Below are 18,709 nucleotides of genomic sequence, written 5' to 3' on the forward strand. Positions count from 1 at the left end.
CAGGAATAATTTTACAGAAAATGTGCTGGACCTCTGTAGTCAAAACTAAAAAAGTTTTTTGACGAACTTAATTCGAGGTTGGAATAATCCGAGAGATAGCCGTGTTTCTGAGTGGGAAGACTTTGTATCATAAAAATGTCCATTCTTCTTTTTTTGTTTTTTAAGTGTCCATTATTCTGAAATCAATCTGTGAACTTGTTGCCACGCGAATAGGTATTCCTATGACATTTTTGCTTGTTTGATTTTGGTTTTGGAGGTAGAAATGAGAGGCAATAATTTTTAAAGTTCACATGAAAGAGAAAATATGAAAGAGAAGAAAAGAGAACCACCGATACGTTTTTGAAGTGAGAAAGCCAGCGTGTACGCCCTTGATCTATAGGTCTGAACACTTACTGTAAACACTCACCAAAATAATGTGCTGGCAAAGGAAATAGACAAAGAGATTAGTAGAACAACGAAGAATGGACGAGTTCCAAGTGTGTGTGGAGGCCTAATCCATCATGAATGTGACATTTCAAGGTGGTGGGGAAAGGAGAGGCACCTCATACATGGTGCGTGCACGACAGCCTTCTGGAGCAGAGCTCGCCGGTGCATTCCAGCTACCCCAGATCACACCCCAGGTGGCACGGGGAGCCCAGCGGAAGCACACAGCGGAATAGCAGGGACCTCGACAAGTTGTATCCGAAGACCATACTCTTAAGGGAGGTGTTGCTGACTCAATAAAAGTTACTAAATACTTGGCCAAAGACGGGGCGCCCGGGGGGCTCCGGGGTTGAGCGTCTGCCTTTGGCTCAGGGCGTCCTGGGATCGAGTCCCGCATTGGGCTCCCCGCAGGGAGCCTGCTTCTCCCTCTCCCTGTGTCTCTCATGAATAAGTACATAAAATCTAAAAAAAAAAAAAAAAAAAAAAAAAAAAAAAATACTTGGCCAAAGACAAAAGCATCAGAAAAATGGTTTAAACTAAAGGATCAAAAAAGGAAAAAAAAAAGTGATGGGGAAAATATCTGCAGCCACCCTTTAGCAGACAGGATTACTGGCGCTGCCATCCTAGGACTCATCTCGTGATGGGAAAAGCAAACTCTTATTCCCTCGGTCAGTGACGAGCCGTTTCTTATTAAATCTCTTCCGGAATCGGATCCCGGCCTGCGCTCCTGCGGACGGTGGGCTGGTGGCCGGGGCCAGCTTGCCAGGGGTCGGTGAGGACTCCCCGTCACACGCCAGGTGCTCTTTCTTCCCCCGAGACCCTCTCAAACCCCCTTAGCCCCGGGGTCACTAACCGTCAAGTTAGGGCACATACTCCGGAGGAATCAAGGTGTTTATGTTGAGCCGCTGGGGTCACCCACCCCGGTAGGTGAAGGCTTAGTCCGACAGGGCCCCAGACTGGGTGATGGGCGGGTTGAGCTCAACGTCGTAGTCCTCTGATCTGACCTGTGCCGTCTCCTCACCGTCCTTCCCGGGGTGGGAAACGTCCACCGGGCCCGGCGGGGAGGCCGACCCGCTCCGTCCACGTGGCCGTGCTCCCCAGCACTGTTGCCGCGTGACAAGGTGGGTGCCGTGCGTGTTGCTGGAGCAACCCGTGTCCCCAGCCGGGCATGAGGCCCTCCTCTGTCACCGCAGCGGACCCGGGGAGTGACCGCGGGCACCTGAGTTGGATGTTCAGGGACAGACTTTCTGTGTCCCCATGGAGGCGGCGAGCAGACCCGGGATCGGGAGGCTCGGGCGGGCTCCGAGCAGTCACAGGACAGCCCGGGACCTGCTCTGCTCTTCCCCTGGTGCCACCGGCCTCGGCCGGTTCTGCATCCACGTGACCTCCGGGCGGGGGCTGCAGGATTCCCAGGCCAGCAGCCTGCAGGGAGGGCTTCCTGTCTCGCGGTCCTGGGCTCGGGGCCTGCGGAGGGACAGGGACCCCTGCACATGCGTGTCCCGCCAGTGTCGCCGGCCCGGGCGTGTGGCACCCCTTTGCACAGGTGTGGCTTTGGCCCCTGGTTGACGGGCTGTCCCGCCGCGCAGGCCTCCTTGGCACTTACCGCGGGTGTGGACGTTGAGACTTGGAGCATTTAAGTGGCGTGTCCGGGGTGACGCGGGGACCAGTCTGGAAGTTCTGAGCTGTTTTCCTGCATTCGGGCACAGTTTGCTAAGTTGTGAACGTGAACGGGGTTTCCACTAAGGAGCCTGTGTTGCTGGATCCTGGTGTCACCGGATTAAACGCGACTGAAACGAGCTTTCCCAGAGGGGCTCATGGTAGCCTAACTGGGATTCCTCAGATCCGGCTGTTAGAATGGATCCAACCAGTTGAAGGCCAGCAGGAGGCACGGGTCGGAGGTCAGCGGTCAGGCGGGGAGGCCGCGGGAGTCACAGTGGTGCAGCCTGGGTCTGGGTTGTGCAGGAAGTGCCAGCCCGTGACCGCCCAGGGCCACCGACACCCATGAAGTTCTCACCCACGGGGCCGGAGGTGCGGGAGGCCGCCCGTCAGCTCAGACAGCTGGCCCCCCTCTGCAGGTGAGGCCTGCCCCGCTTCTGGGGGGCGGCGTCCCCCCCACGCCGTGATGGACGCCTGCCCCGTGGGGCCGGGAAGGGTCTGTCCCTGTGCTGGGTGGGCATGGGTCCCCGAGCGGACAGTCAGGGGCACCGCGGGCCTTCCCAGGTTTCCCTCCTGAGGCCTCAGGTAACCAGACCGCAGGACGAGGGTGGAGGGCGTCGGGTAGTAGCTGTAGGACATGCCTGTCTGTCTGCCTGCCTGCCTGCCTGTCTAGGGACAGAGGGAGGGTCTCTCCGGGCACAGGGTGAGTTTCACGCAGAGCTTTGCACACTCCCTCTGCCTCCCTCTCTCTGTCCCTGCGTCTCTGTCTCTATCTGTCTCTGTCCCCCGTTCCCTGCGCCCAGTGCCCCCAACAAACCCTCCCCGCGGGGTCCGTCCCCGTCACAAACACCCGTGTCTCACGCAGCCTCTGCGCAGACCTGGGGCGGGGGCTTTGCAGACACTGTCGTGCAGCTATGATGCAGACGTCCCTTCAGGGGCCTGTGACCAGGAAAGCCAGCAACGTGGGACTGGGGCGCAGGGCCCCCCCACGCAGGGCAGCTCCCCGCAGGCCCCGGAAGGCTCTGAAGAGGGGTCGGCGCAGGGCAGGGCGTGTGGACAAGGAGCAGCCACACCAAAGAGCTGTGGGGCCTGGGGCGGCCTTGCGGTCCCCGAGGTTCTGAGCGCTGGGACCCCGGTGGCCCCCGGGCCGCGACGTGGAGCTCCCGCCTGAGCTGGGCGCTCCCCTCCCCCGGGCGAGCCTCCCGAGCCTCCTCATTAGCTGTTCCCGGGGAGGACTGGCTTCCCTCCGGAGGGGAATTCCTGAAACCCAACAGTTGACAAACCCACACACCCTCGGGAGGGCCGGGCACCAGATAAAAGCCTTCCTGGCGGCCCGGCCCCTCGTGGGGACGGCCACTGCCTGTCAGCCCAGCCTGTCAGCCCAGCCGGCGGAGGCGCTGCGCCCGGCCCGGCGGCGGCTGTCCTAGGGCAGCGGCCCGCGAGCAGCAGAGCAGCACCCGAGCAGACGGGGTCTCTGGGGTTTCTGGTTTGCCCCCAGCTCTCGGCCCGACCGTCTATTTCTCTTTCCTTTGGGAACAACGTGCTTTGCCAATGACTGATCGCGGTGTCGCCGCTGGGATGCTCTCACCTGTCACCTGCAAGGCAGGACCCAGGCCCGCGCGGGGATGAGCTAGGCTGCAGCCCGACCCGCCAGGACCACCTGCCTCCCCCCGCCGAGCCCGGAGGAGCTTGGCTGCTGCCCGGCCGCCTCTGTCCCTGTCGCTGGACCCCGGCATGTGGCCACCACAGTGACTGCCCCGGGGCCCCCTGTCCCCCGCCGCCACCCTGACACGGCTGGCCCAGGTGTCTGAGGAGCAGCTGCCTCCCTGCGGGCCGAGGGCAGGGCCCCTGCATGGAGCTTGGGACCCGGACCCCTCATGTCTGTCCTGCTGATGCTGTGTGTGACGCTGTTGGCCCTGGCGACCCCAGGCCGGGGCACCCCGCCATGGGAGCCCTGCACAGGTAAGGGGGCATCGTGCTGGGCGGAGGGCGCAGCCGCACGCGGTCAGCTGGGGGCCTGGGTTTGCTTGGGCGGCCCCAGCGGTTGGCCCGGGAGAGGCAACGGGCAGAGGGGGCCGGGCAGAGATGAAAGGGCTGGGGGAGGCCTCGCCATGGAAATGCCAACAGGGTGGGGACCCGCTTCAAAGCGAGAACCCGCCGCCATCTGAGGGCTTCACGAGTACTTACCTGTGCGGCGTCCTGGGGAAAGGCCTTGCACCTGTTCCAGGAATGAGCCATCCCCCTGCAGCCCCAAACGCGGAGAACCCCAGGTCTGCCCGCGCGCCCCCGGGCTGGCCCTGCTGTCCCACGGCCCCCGGCTCAGACATGGGCGCCCCCGAGAGGGGCACTGGCTGGCTCCTCTGAGGGAGGGTCTGCTGCCCCACCGCCACCCCACCCCGATTTAGGAGGCTCTGCTGGCTCGCTAATGACTGTGACATCACTGTATCTTTCTGGAGTTTCTTTTCTTAATTAAGATTTTATTTATTTATTAGAGAGAGAGAGAGAGAGAGACAGGAGAGCACAAGGGGAAGGGCAGAGGGAGAAGCGGGCTCCTGCTGAGCAGGGAGCCCGATGCAGGACTCGATCCCAGGACCCGGGGATCATGACCTGAGCTGAAGGCAGATGCTTTACTGATGGACCCCCCCGGGGGGCCCCCTTCCTGGAGTTTCTACCCAGAGCTTTTATTTATCAAATTTAACATTAAGAACAAAGCGACAGGGAAAGGAGGCCTGGTGGCTGGAGACCCACTGAGCGCGAGCGGCCTCACCAGGAGGTCAGCGGCGTGGGTGTCAGAGCCCCGCGCGCCCGTCTGCAGTGTGGTTCCAGTTCTATTTGCAGATCACTCATCCCGGTCCCCTCCCCGTGATAGCCCGGATGGCCCTTCGTTCCCAGTGACACGCCCCGGGGGCATGAGGACCCCAGTTTGGAATGCTTGGGGGGGGTCCGGTGCAGCGGGGAGGCCCGCAGGCCCCGGGGAGCAGGACAGAGGTCCCCCCCCAGCGTCCCCGCCCTGAGCTCCCGCCTGCAGCGCCTGCCCTGGGACTCGTGATTTGTGAACCACACAGAAGCCAAGTCAGCCTGTTCCCAAGCAAAACCCCCCGGCCTCGGGGGACAGAAGGCGCGGAGACCACCCCGTGGGCCGCGGGCAGCGGCAGCCCCAGCAGGACCCCCGGGCGGCGCCGAGCCCAGCCGCTGTCCTAGCACACGGAGTCTCCCGGTGGGGGATGAGTCACCGACATGTACCTTCATGCTTCCTGCAGCCCTGGGAACGGAATCAACCTGCACAGTGATAATAAAGGTTATTTATAAAGCCCGCCCCCTCTGCCCCGAAGGCTGCTGCAGAGTTAAAAGATGACCCAGTTCTAAACACCGGGGACTCGGGACCAAAGATAAAAGTCGAGTAAATCGCATTGAACTGCGGTTGGAGTCCTCCCTACACGCTTGCACGTGGCTCATCAGGACTTCAAATGGTTAAAAACAAACAAACAAACCCACTTTGATTCCGTCCCGTTTTGAGAGGCACCTGAGCTTTCCGCCGTGAGGCTGTGTGAGCGAGCCGGGGTGGGGGGCGAAGCGCCGGGGGCCTTGGCGGCCCCCACCCTGGCTCCCGACGTCCTGGCCCCGAGTCCGAGGCGGGGGCCCGATGACAGCAGCCTGGTGCGATGGCGAGTGACGGTGTCGCCGAGGGCTCCTGTGGCTGGCGGGCCTGGCCCTGGGTGCGGGGGGCGCCACACTGGGGAGACGGGCGCTTGATTCCGCCCCCCCTCGGCCTGCCCTTCTGCAGGCTTCACTGTAAGGCCATCGGGGGGTGGCGGCTGGGGTTTTCGGGCGTCCCCACCGCAGCGGGGCAGTGAAGGTACCCTGACACCTGCGCGTGGGAGGAGGGAAAGTGCTCACTCAGGGCTGGCCCGGGTGTGGGAGGAGAGGGCAGGGAGGAGGGGGCAGGGCTCGGTGGGACGTCGAGTCAGGAGGCCGCGGGTGGACGGAGGGCCGGACAGCCCGAGCTGCGTGCGGGGCCCGGGGTCTGGGCGGGAGAGCTGGCGGGGCGTGCCGGGAAGCCACGGCCAGGGTCACGCAGGTCCTCGGGCTGGTGTGTGCTCACGGGGCCCTTCGGGGGCTCGCCGCTGCCAGACACCTCGTACAGGCCCGGGTTGTAGCGACGGGGAGATTGGGTCCAATGCCTGCGGGCGGTGGGCGCGTGGTGCCGACCCCTGCTGTGGGCGGGCTGGGGACTGGCCTTGCTGCGCAGATGCAGGTGCGTCTGAGGGTGGGGCAGGTCTCCCAGAGCCCAGGCCAGGCCGGACAGACGGCGGCGTGGACAAGGGCACTGGGAACGGGGCGGGGCTGCAGGCGGGGCCCCGGGCTCAGGGCGGGAGGCAGGGTGGGGTGGGGCGTGGCAGGCAGGATTCTGGGGTGAGATGCCCTTTCCAGCTGTTGGCCTCCGTGACCCCAGGAGGCAGCCCCAGTCTTCTGACCGCGGAGCACCCCCTGCTGCCCCGAGCTGGGCCAGTGGCTCTGGACAGGGTTGGCGCAGGGGCCTCCAAGATGCTTGCTCGCTCCTGGAGGACATCCGAGGTTCTGGGCCGCGTGGCGTGTGAGGTGCAGGGCCGTCCTGGGGGGACACCGTGGTGGGCCGTGTCCTGGGTGTGGGTTCTCGGTCGGGGGAGCAGCAGCAGTGGGTGGCATGGGGTGATCCCAGCTCGTCTCCACGGAGACCAGAGGCCAGGGTGGCGGGACTCTGCGGGAGCCCAAAGGGGCCTGGCGGGGCTGGGTCACTGGTAGGCTCCGAGGGGCTGGGTACAGGGAAGGGGTGAGGGGCGGGGGTGCGGAGGGGGACGGGGTAGGACAACAAGTCTGGGCTGCAGGTGTCAGGATCACAGTGTCTCGCCTTCATCTGTGCCTGGTGCCCCGGAGCATTGTCACCCGGGAGCACGGACGGGTGGGCCCCTCCCCCGGACGGGTGTGGTGGTGCCTAGAACCCAGCCTAGGGCACCCCCTCCCCCTGCCTTGTCTCCTTCATTCACGCGACCCGGACGGGGAGGGGGCTGTGCACAGCCCTGGGTATGCACACAGCCTGCCCACCAGCCCAGGCGGCTCCGGAGGAGGAAACCTGGAGGGTGGCAGCGGGGACCCCAGAGGGCCAGGTGCAGGGGTGCGCGGGGCGCTCCGGCCTCCGCCCTTCATCCCGCAGCTGGAGGAAGCAGCCAGGAGGCCCCAGGGACAGACCTGCACTTTAAAAGCTCTCCGGCAGCGCGGGGACCCTGGGGGCGGCCTCTTCTGCATTTGGGGGGCAGGACGTGCCCCCCGCCCCTCCTGGGCTGCTCTCGGGGGCGCCAGCTTTGCCCGCGGACTTCCTCTAACCGGGAGCTTGCAGGAGGGTGGCTGCAGTCTGGGCGCGGGGGTCCCCTGGGAGGCCCCGAAGCGGTTCCTGGGAGACACTGCGTGGGCACGACGCCCCCTCCTGGCGGCCCCTGGGAGCAGGTGAGCGGCCTCCCGGGTGCAGTTGGGGAGCCGTCGACCTTGCAGGTGCGTGCTGGGGCCCCTCCTGGAAGGGGACCGCGAGCTGCACCTCCCGGGAAGCGGGGCACCCAGGGTGAGCCCCCCCAGCGCTTCACAGCTGCGCGGGGCTGGGAGCTGCTGGCCGCTGGGGACAGATGTCTGGGCGCTTGTCGCGCTGCTGAGGCTTTTCATTTCCGTGGTTTTCAGTGCCCCGGAATGTGCCCTTGGGGGAACGAGCCTCTCTGCAGGCTCAGGAGGGCCCCTGCCCCAGACGCCACCACCGCCCTCCCCCTTGTCTCCCCAGACAGCGTCGCAGAGCCCCCACCCCTCATTCCCCAGCGCCGAAGAGGCCACCCGGTCGTCCCCGCCGCCACCAGGGGGGCCCGGCCCCGCCACCCTGACCTCAGTTTCCTTTTTAGAAATTCTCCGCCATTAGGCCGCGGCGCTTACTGTTCGCTACTCACGAACGGGAAAATCAGCCACCCCCAGGGCCCGTGGGGTCTGTGCCTGCTTCCTGGCGGCGGCCCACCCCGTCCCTCCCCGCCCCACCCCTGTAACCCCGCCTCGTCGCCCCTCGCCCCTGCCCTCCTAGGTGGATTCTGAGCTCCTGGCTTAGGGGGCAGGGGGCGCCCACTTCTCTGTCCCCACCCTGAGTCTGGGGGAGCGACAGGGGGACCTGGTCCTTGGATATTACCCTCCCTCTGCCTCCTAACACCCTGGACCCGCCTGAAGGCGGTGGGGGGGAGCCTGGGTCTCTGTGACCCCCCTGCCACCTGCCCAGCTAAGTGAGGGGGAGTTGGGCCCCGGAAGCCGGTACCCTCGGGTGCCTCTGGGTCCGGGATAGGGGGTGGGGCGGCAGGTGGAAGGGGCCCTGTGGACTCAGAGCCCAGGCCCGGGCATCGTCATGCCCACACTGGCATCCTCAGGGTGGGCCTCGTCCGCAGCCAGGCAGGGGTGGGCAGGTGTGCCCCGCAAGTGAACGTGAGCTCTCAGAGTGTGTGCAGGTGTGTGCATGTGTGTGTGCCCACGAGGGTGTGAGTGCGTGTGAGTGTGAGCTCCCGTGCCGTGGGGAGGAGTGGGGGCGACCCCCGGGGGTAACATTTGTGTCACCCTGGGCCTTTGTGCATCCAGGTGCAGGGACATCCCTCTGAGCCCCACCTGGCACAGGGCTGCGGCTCCGGGTCCAGTGGGCGCCGGCCAGGGTGCAGGCTGGGGACCGCGCGTATTGCGCGTCTGGGGGTCGCCCCGGGGAAAAGGGCACCGGTGTGGGTGACAGGCTGCCGCTGGCGTCCCTGCAGAGCGGAGGGCACTGGCCCTCGGGAGCTTGGCGCTGGGGGCTCCTTCCTGGTGAAAGCGGGGTGTGTGATTTCCCTGAGGGGGCCGCGGGCTCCCGGCAGGCCCGGTGGGTGGGATTCCGGGCCGGGAGCCTCTCAGAGCCCTGACGCTGACCCCGCTACTGGTCAAGGGACGCAGAGGGGATGCGGCTGCCACACTGGCCGCGCCGGGCCGGTCACGGGCGAAGCCACCGGCGGCCGCGCCCCATCGCAGATCTGCATCCTGCTCCGTGGGCGGGAGAACCCGCCCGTCAGTGCCTCAGTGGCAGAGCCTGCATCTGTGCCTCATTCGCTCTGAAAGCATTTTGGTGACTGTTTTCGCACGGTTGTGTCCCCTTGACGCCTGCGGTGTTGTATTCGACACACGTGGATCATGTTTCCTGTGCGGGGCCGGGGTTTCAGCAGCAGCCCAGAGAGGGCGAGGACGCAGGTGGGGCTTCCCGGGGCCACCGTCCAACGGGGCTGCAGGGGGCAGAGGGGAGCTGGTGGGCGGGGTCCCAGGGGACTTCTGGCCCCCAGAGCAGCAGGGAGGATTGGTTCCTCACACCAACCTCCCTGCATAGCAGGGTCCCGGGGGCGGGCGGGGGGCAGGACTCCCACCTGTGTGGGCAGCTCCAGATGCGGACGGGGACTGTCTGGCGCTCGTCTGTGTGCACCCGGTTACCCTGTCCTCTAAGGGGGGCGTTCGCTGTCCACCGTCCTCCCTTCGGGGAATGGCTCGCAGGGTCCACGGCCTCCAGGGATCGAGGGCAGTGTCTCTGTACCGGGTGGGCTCGAGGGCGGGAGGCAACAGGGCAGGTTGGGAGGTGGCTCTGTCTAGGAGGGGGGCCTGGGTCCAGGAAGCCCCAGGACACATGGGGCCCATCCGGACTGGCTCCGAGTGAGAACCCCGAGGGTGGCCTGGGTGGGCCTGGGGCGGAGGGGTGCTGCGCCGGCCTGTGCAGCTGGAGACAGCAGGGTGGGACTCTGGACAAAGCCCCGCAGTTCACGGGGAGACCAGGGTGGACTCAGGAGGCTGGCTGGAGCACAGATGCGCCGCCTCCGCGGTGGCCCCAGAGGGCCCTGGCTCAGCCTCCTCCTAGCTCCACCGCCCGGGAGACAGGCCTGGGGCCAGGGATCCTGCTGCGAGGGGCCACCTGGGTCCCTGACATTCAGCAGGGCCACCCTGTGCTGCCTGGAGGCCCAAGTGGGGACCACAGGGTGGGGTCAGCTCAGCGCCCTTGGAGATGCTCCCAGGATGGGGCTCGTCAGCAACTGCTGACACCAGGGTCTGCGAGCCCAGAGGATCCGAAAACACGCAACAAAACCAGTTGGCAAGAGAGGCCCACAGAGGCATGGACGCAAGGCTGATTGATGGGGGAGGGGCAGAGGGAGAGGTGGAGGGAGGGACAGGGAGCAGAGGGAGGGGCAGACAGAGAACCCCAAGCAGACCCTCCTGCCTGATCTCGAGACCCGGACACGGTGACCAGGGCTGCAGTGAGGAGTCGGAGGCTCGTTGACGGAGGCACCCAGGCGCCCCTGGAGTTAGTTTATTCAGCTGTGTGTTTGGTGGGGAGGCAAACCACTTGTCGGAGGGGCAGAGACAGGGCAGGGGCATGGATGTCCCAAACAACTTGGGGACCCATCAGTGACAGCGAGGGCTGTCTCAGGTGCATCTGGGCACAACATGACACTGTGCACAGTCTCAGGCCTGCTTGTGAGGGTTCGAGTGTGAGCATTTGTGCTGACGAGTCCCAGAGATCCTGCTGGCTTAAATCCTAGGAGGCAGTGGGAGACCGGGGGTGCCCCGTGGTGCCCAGCTCCCCGGAGGCACGTGCACCATCAGTGGGAGCACACAGGACGGCACAGCAGGGACATGCTGGAGGCCTGGCGGCAGCAGCTGGACTGACAGGGGGAGGGGGTGGCGCAGCAGGCGGGTCTGCACACGGGGCGGCAGAGGAGGGACATGCAGGAGGAGGGTCTGCAGGAGCTGGGCTGGCAGCAGGGGGAGGCCTGGCAGCAGATGGGGGTGCAGCAGACGGGGGTGCAGCAGACGGGCTTGCAGCAGATGGGGGTGCAGCACATGGGCTTGCAGCAGATGGGGGTGCAGCAGACAGGCTTGCAGCAGACAGACACACAGCTGTCTTCCTGGCAAGGGGAGGAGCTGCAGCAAGAAGGCTGGCAGCTAGACTGCTGGCAGCAGGGGGAAGACTCACAGCAGACGGGCTTGCAGCAGATGGGCTTGCAGCAGACAGGGGTGCAGCACACGGGCTTGCAGCAGACAGGGGTGCAGCACACGGGCTTGCAGCAGACAGACACACAGCAGCCCTCCTGGCAGGGGGAGCAGCTGCCGCACGAGGGCTGGCAGGAGCCGGGGCAGGCTGGTGGGCAGGGGCTGGACCCGCAGCTCGCAGGGGTGCAGAGGAGGGTCAGGCAGGAGCCCGGGGCGCAGCAGGGGGGCTCGCAGTAGCTCTCGGGACAGTCGTCCACCTGCCAGGAGGGGTCGGGGCAGGAGTCGCCGGAGCCGGGCAAGCAGACGCGGCCGCCGTAGCTCAGGTCGCTGGAGCAGACGGACAGGGTGGAGGCGGCCATGGTGTGGGTGCTGGGGCGGGGTGTGGGTGCGGGTGAGTGTGTGGGTGCGGGTGCGGGTGTGAGTGTGCGAGGTGCTGGGCCGGCGGCTTTTATACGGCCCTCGCGCGTGCTGTCCAGTGTCAGGCGCCTGAGACTTCCCCTTCCTCGTTGGTGTTTTGCCCGAGTCCTGCGAGTGCTTATTATTCTGCTGTATTTACAGGAAGGTCTTTGTTGCCCGTAAAATGCCCATCGGGGCTGCGGACCCCAAGGATGTCCGTCGGGGAGCAAACAGCTGGGGGCACCGCGGACCCCAGGGCTATGAGCTGTGCAGCCGCCGAGGCCGCCCTCTGGGTGAGGGACGGTTGCCCGTGGGGCCCGAGGGCCACAGCCTCCGTGAGGGCCACGGGGTGCTCGTGAGCTGTGGGGCGCCCCTTTCACCCATGGAGGGCACCCGGTGGCCAGGGCGGTCGGGGGCGGATGAGGGGCTCTCAGGTGGGATGTGGAGGCCGCGAGGGGAGTGCATGATGTCGTCCAAATCCAACCTTCATCAGGAGATTTCCAGAAAGATCCACCACGGGGAACAATTCTCCCAACAGAGGGAAAAGGGGTCTTCAATGGGGACCGCTGAGCAGACGTGGGATGAGGTGCAGGGAACGTGCGGGTCGAGGCCCGCTGCTGAATCCCAACATCCCAGCACCCCGAGCACCCCAGGTGCTTCCAGAGAGATCGGCACCGCACGGCAACCCGGCGACCGGGGGAGGTGAGTTCAATTCTGGGTCCCCGGAGCCATCCTGGGTCCAGAAGGTAAAGCCCTTGGGACACTACAGCTGTTCTGGAAACTGCCTCACGTGCACCGCCTGGGAAAGCATCTCGGGACGACCGGGCCGGTAAAACTCAACCAGCAAAAACGAACAGAAGTAGAACATAAAACATATTCAAGAGCAAAATAAATCTGCCAAAACCTTGTGGTCCTCAGCTTCTTCAGGGAGAGGAATTTTGCCCGCGTGACCTCCCTGAGCCGAGCAGGTGCTCCCGTCCGCCCTCCTCCCCCCACAGGGGACGGGCTGGCAGGTGCGCAGCGCTGAGACCTGGCGGACGCCCAAGGCCGACACGTGCCGTGCCGAAGTCCCCTTGCGTCCCCATCCCTCCACCCCAGGCCCCTGCAAGCCCCGACTCTGTCACTACAGTTAGGTCTTTTCCAGAAAGTCACCTACATCCGGTGCCCAGCCACCCGGGGCTGCTTCCTTCACTGGAGGGGCAGGTGCTTGGGCGGGACGCGGCCTCCCGCAGGGACGCACCAGGATCCCGCCATCATGTCGTGGGAAGGACACTTCCTGCGCCTCCCGTGCTTGCGGGTATGAACACAGCTGCTGCCCCGCGCGGAGGTTTGCCCGGCCAGAGCGTCTGTTTGTCCCGAGCACACCCGGGGGTGGCGCAGATGGGCCACAGGGAGGCCGTGTTGGGTGGAACATGAAACCGCCCAACTCTTTTGCAGGTGCCTGTGCCATTTGCGCCCCCACCCGTGGCGCGGGGCAGTTCCCGGTCCTCTGCATCCTTGCCGGCCTGGACGTGCCAGGTTTTTAAAATTATTACATATTAGCCATTGGTGTGCGCTGGCATCTTACCGGATTTAGTGTGCGATGCCCTGATGCCCAATGCCGAGCCGAGATTCCTTACCACGCTGACTTGCCACGATGTGTCCCCAGGGGCTGTGTGACACTGCAGTCCCCCGGCGCTGTTCGAGCGCCCCACTCCCCGCGTCCCCGCCAGCGCCGGGCGTGGTCAGCCTTGTCCCCGGTGGCCCTTCTGAGAGGCCCCTAGGGTGTCTCGCTGCGGCTTCAGTCTGCATCTCCCTGATGAGTAATGGTGTTGGGCCTTTTTCACGTGCGTATTTGCCATCTCGGGCGTCTTTTGGGCGTTTCTTCAAAGTTCAGGCCTCTTCCTTTTTTAGGTTTCCTTGACATTGCATTTTGAGAGCTCTTTCCGCATTTTGGAATATGAGTACAGTTGACCCTCGAATAATGTGGGAGTGTAGGGTGCCAACCGCCTCGCGCTCTGACTGCCCAGAAACCTGACTGCTCACAGCGTCCTGTGGACCCGGAGCCCTACTGACAACGCAGAGTCCATGGACACATCGACTCGTGAGCCAGAGAAGAAAATGTTCGTACAAAAGTCAACAGGAAGAGAAAACACATGCACGGAAGGACGTGTATTTCCTGGGAACACCGCGTCTGAGTGGGCACCAGCCGTCCACACCGTGTTGCTCAAGGGTCAGCTGTGCTTTGCTCAGATGTGACTTGCGAATATTTTCTGCAACTCCGTGGCTTCTCTCTCCACGCTCTTCACAGCGTGGTTTCAAGAGCAAAATGGTTTAATATTGGTAAAGACCAACTTATCAGTTTTCTTCTTTTTCGGATCACGCTTTTGGTTCTTAAGCCTAAGAACTCTGCTCAACACAGAGATTTCAGCAGGATTCCCTCTAGTGATTTCTTCCTAATGCTTAACATGTTTACATTTTACATTTAGGTCTATGATCCATTTTTATTGAATTTTTATACTAAGTGTCAGGTATGGGTCAAGTCTCCTTTCTCTGTTTTTTTTTTTTTTGTTTGTTTGTTTGTTTTTTTTTTGCATTTGGGTCGTCCAATTGTTCCCAGTACACTTCTTTCTTTAACTTGACTTTGCAATTCTGTCAAAAATCAGCTGACTGTATTCATGGGGATGTATGTGTCTATTCTGTTTCATTAGTCTACGTGATTATATCCCTTTGTCAACATCACGTCGTCTTGATTACTGTAACTTTATAGGAAATTTTGAAGTCAAGAGGTGAAGTCTTCCAACTTTGTTCTTCATTTTCAAATGATGTGGATACTTGAGCTCCTTTGCCTTTCCAAATATTTTTAGAGTTAGCTTGCTCATATGGACGGGAAGCTCCTACCGGGATGTGCATCGGGATTGCCTTGACCCTATTATAGACCAGGCTGGAGGTCACTGACACCATAACAATATTCCAGCCTGTGAACATGGTCTAGCTCTCCCTTTACTCACATCTTGTTTAGTTTCTCTCATCAGTATTTTGATAGTCCTCATTATGTCCATATTCATGAGATGTATACCTAAGTTTTCATTATTTATTCTATTGCAAATCACACCTTTAAACAAAATTTTTCAATTCCAATTATTTGTTGCTACTATATAGAAATGCAATTAATTTTAATTATTTTAGACTTGCACACTTCAACCTTGCTAAACTCACTGATAGTTCTAGAAGATTTGTGTGGATTCTTGGGGACTTTCCATGTGGACAGACATATCCTCTGTGAATAGAGAACATTGTATTTCTGTTTTTTTAAAAGATTTTATTTATTTATTCTTGAGACACACACACACACACACAGAGAGAGAGAGAGAGAGAGAGAGAGGCAGAGACAGAGGCAGAGGCAGAGGGAGGATCAGGCTCCATGCAGGGAGCTTGATGTGGGACTTGATCCTGGGACTCCGGGATCATGCCCCAGGCTGAAGGCAGGTGCTAAACTGGTGAGCCACCCAGGGATCCCTGAGACCATCATATTTCTTAATTTCTATATGCATGCCTTTTCTTTCTTTTTCTTGTTTGTTGCATGGATAGGACTTCGGTATGGTGTTGAGTAGGAGCAGTGAGAGAGGACGTCTGTATCCTCTTCCTCATCTTTACAGGAAAGCTCTCAGGCTTTTATAGCTAGTTATGGTGTTGGCTGTAAGTTTTTAACAGATGCCTTATATCAGGTCCACAGTGTTTTCCCAATTATTCCTTGCTCACTTTAGTCTTTTTTAAAACGACTAAACAAGGTGGGACAGTTCCCCCTTCATTCTATGAGGTTTTCATTCTCCTGATAACAAAGCCAGTCAAAGACATGATAAGAACAGAAAACACAAACCAATATCCTTCATGAACAGTGATGCAAAAGACCTCAACAGAACACTAGCAATATGAATTCAGCAGCATAGTCAAAGGATTATATGCTACAACCAAAAAGGATCTATTTCTGGAATTCAAGGATGGTTCCACATGTGAAAATCAGTCAATAGAAAACCCCACATTCCCAGAGTAAAGAAAAAAGTACACGATCCTCTCAACTGATACAGAAAAAGCATTTGAGAAAATTCAAAACTCTTTCATGATGAAAACACTCAACAAATTAGGAATAGAAGGAACTATATCAACATAATAAAATATATATGTGAAAACCCCGCAGTAAACATCATACTTAACGATTAAAGACAGCTTTTCTTCTAAGATCAGGAACAATACAGGATGCCCACTTTTACTGCTTCTAAACACCACAGTACTGGAGGCTCTGGGAGAGTAATTAGACAATAAAATAAATAAAAGCAGTCTAAATTAGAAAGGAAAAAATGAAATCACCTCTGTTCACAGATGCTATGATCTTATATGTAGGAAATCCTAAAGACCTGCTAGCACTAGGAATGAATTCAGAAAGATGGCAAGATACGAAGTCAACACACAAAAATGAGTTGCATTTTTATACACTAATAATAAACAGCCCAAAAAGGAAATTATAAAAACAATTCCACTTACAATTGCATCCAAAAAGAATAAAATAAAGGGAATTAACCACGGAGGCAAAAGCCCTGTATGATGAAAACTAAAAAACATTGCTGACAGGTGGTAAAGAAGACATGATTCAAAGGGAAGACATTCCATGTTCACAGGTTGGAAGGCTCAGGATTGCTAAGACGTCAATACTACACAAAGCAATCTACGGAGGTGATACAATCGCTATTGAAATCTCAATGATGTTTTTTGCAGAAACATTAAACCCCTGAAACTCACATGGAATCTCTGTATAGTCAGAACAATTCTGAAAAAACAAGGCCAGAGGACATACACTTCCTGATTTCAAAACCACAAAGCTATGGTAATTAACACAGGGTGGTACCGGCATAAAACGGCGGCCATGTAAACTAATGGAATAGCATAGAGTCCAGAAATAAACCTCCACATTCAGGTAAAATCGTTTTTCAAAGGGTACCAAGTCCATTCAATGGAGAAAGGACAGTCTTTTTAAAAAATGGTGCCAGGAAAACCGACTATCCACATGCAAGAGAATGAAGGACCCCTACCTCACACCACACACAAAAATGAACTCAAAACGGATCCATGACATAAATGGAAGACCTAAAACTATAAAACTCTTGGAAGAAAACAAAAACACAGGATGAAAGCCTCACAACACTGGGTTCCACACTGATGTCCTGGATATGATAGCAAGGCACAGCAACATAAAAAATAAAAAACTTGGACTTCACGAAAATTTTAAATATTTTCTCCTCAAAAGACAATACCAATAGAGAATAAAACATAACCCAGAGAAATGGGAGAAAACATTTGAAAATCACGTTCCGCTAAGGGATTCCTATCTAAAATGTTCAGAGAATTCCCAAAACCCAATAACAAAAAGCCAAACCATTCCATTCAGAAACAAGCAATGGACTTGAATAGACAGTTTTCCAAAGACGTACAAGGTATGTGACCAATGAGCAGATGAAAAGATGCTCAACATGGCTCATCATTAGAGAAATGCGCATCAAAAGTCCAATGAGAAGCCAGTTTACACCCATTAGGATCAATATATAATATTTATGTAAATATTATCAAAAGGAGGAGATAGTGTATATGATATATATGCAAGAAGAAGACAGCAAGTGTTGATGAGGATGTGGAGAAATTGAAGCCCTTGGGGGTTGTGAGTGGGAACGTGAACTGGCCATGGCCACTGTGGAAATCAGTACGATGGTTCTTGAAAAGATGAACAGTAGAATTGCCACACTGTCCAGCACTTATATGGGCATATGCTCAAGAGAACTGGAAGCAGGCCTTCAAGGAGATCCCTGACAGCCGTGGTCACAGCCGCATCATTCACAAGAGCTAAAGAGTCAAGCAGCCCAAGCGTCCACTGAGGCATGAGTAGAGAAGCAAACGCAATCCCGCCCGTGGAACATTGTTCAGCCTTAAAGAGGAAGCAAGTCTGACTCCAAGGCCGGTGAAGCCTGAGGACCTCGCGGCCGGAGACACAGGCCAGTCACAGAGAGACAACTACGACGTGACCCACCTTCTCTGAGGTGCTCGGGGACAGAGGAGGGAGGGTGGGCGCCAGGGGCGGCGGGACGGGCAATGGTGAGTCTGTGTCCCATGGGGACGTGGCTTCATTTTCCCAAGAATGGAAGAGTCTGGGGGACGGGTGGCGGGATGGTCGCCCCATGTCAAGAACGTGCTTAGCACCCCTGAACTGTGTGCTTGAAGATGGTTAAGACGGTAGACGTGGTGTTCCGTGCATTTGGCATCAATAAAGACAAATTTTTAAAAAGAATAAGAGGAAGGGAGCGATCACACCCTGAAGAGATGTGGAGGAAATTTACACACCTGGGCGGGAATGAATAAGCCACCCACGGAGTCCCCGCGCTCTCTGTGCGTCCTGCCCTAGGATGTCCCTGGAAGGACCCAGGGTGGAGATGCTATGCCAGCAGGTGCCGTGGGCTGCACAGGAGGGGTGGGGGGGGGCACAGAGTGTCCCCGGACGGTGATGGGGACCCCAGACCCAAACACTGGCTGCCTGTGCCTCCCCCAGTGCCCAAGGCCATCTGTGAACTTGAGGGTGCCCGGAGCTCCTCTGGGGTGACCTTCCTGCATGGGGCTGGAAATATTCTGCAGGAGGTGAGAGCCCCAACGGCGATAAGCACCTTGTGCCTTTCCTTCCCCTCTGTGCTTCTCCTGTGCTCCTTGGGCCCCCGACCTGACACGCTGGCTTCAGGGTCTTGTCAGGGCTGAGTTGGCCCAGGTGGGAAGGTATCCAGTTCCTGTTATCCCATCTTGGCAGCAGCAGTGCCACCCCAGCCCGCCACCTCTCCATGGAATGAGCAGAGCACACGGGAGGATCCCAGGGGGACCCCAGGAGGACCCCAGGACCCAGGGGCTGTGCTGCCTGCGGCCCCCAGGCTGGCTTGTCCGGGCCGTTTTGCCCAGCTGGGGTGGTGGGTGGAGTTGGCCCCGGGGCTAAGCCCCCCAGGCCACACCCCGTCTGTAGGTGGCCAGCCTCGGGAGCCCCGGGGACGCATGTGGGGCCCAGCAGCCCTGACCATCTGCGCCAGGGCGGGAATCCCACCCCGCGGCCCCGCCCAGAGCAGTTGGGCTGCGGCCCTTGGGGACCTCTCATCGCTCCTTCCAGAAATGTTCATGCGGGAAGGGA

At 59.4% G+C, this 18,709-nt stretch overlaps 2 protein-coding genes across 2 annotated transcripts in view; one reads left to right on the plus strand and one right to left on the minus strand.

The window, feature by feature from the left end:
• The window catches only part of TSPEAR (thrombospondin type laminin G domain and EAR repeats), a gene marked incomplete at its 5' end in the record, with an annotated part of 222,724 nt that overhangs the window by 30,619 nt on the left and 173,396 nt on the right, over positions 1-18,709 (plus strand). The window lies entirely within an intron of this gene.
• Positions 10,408-11,615, minus strand: LOC140595587 (uncharacterized). The gene has a single exon (XM_072738154.1). The coding sequence runs from the start codon at positions 11,481-11,483 to the stop codon at positions 10,734-10,736; it is 750 nt and encodes a 249-aa protein (XP_072594255.1). The 5' UTR covers positions 11,484-11,615; the 3' UTR covers positions 10,408-10,733.

Source organism: Vulpes vulpes, chromosome 15 (assembly GCF_048418805.1).
Source record: "Vulpes vulpes isolate BD-2025 chromosome 15, VulVul3, whole genome shotgun sequence".
Lineage (NCBI taxonomy): Eukaryota > Metazoa > Chordata > Mammalia > Carnivora > Canidae > Vulpes > Vulpes vulpes.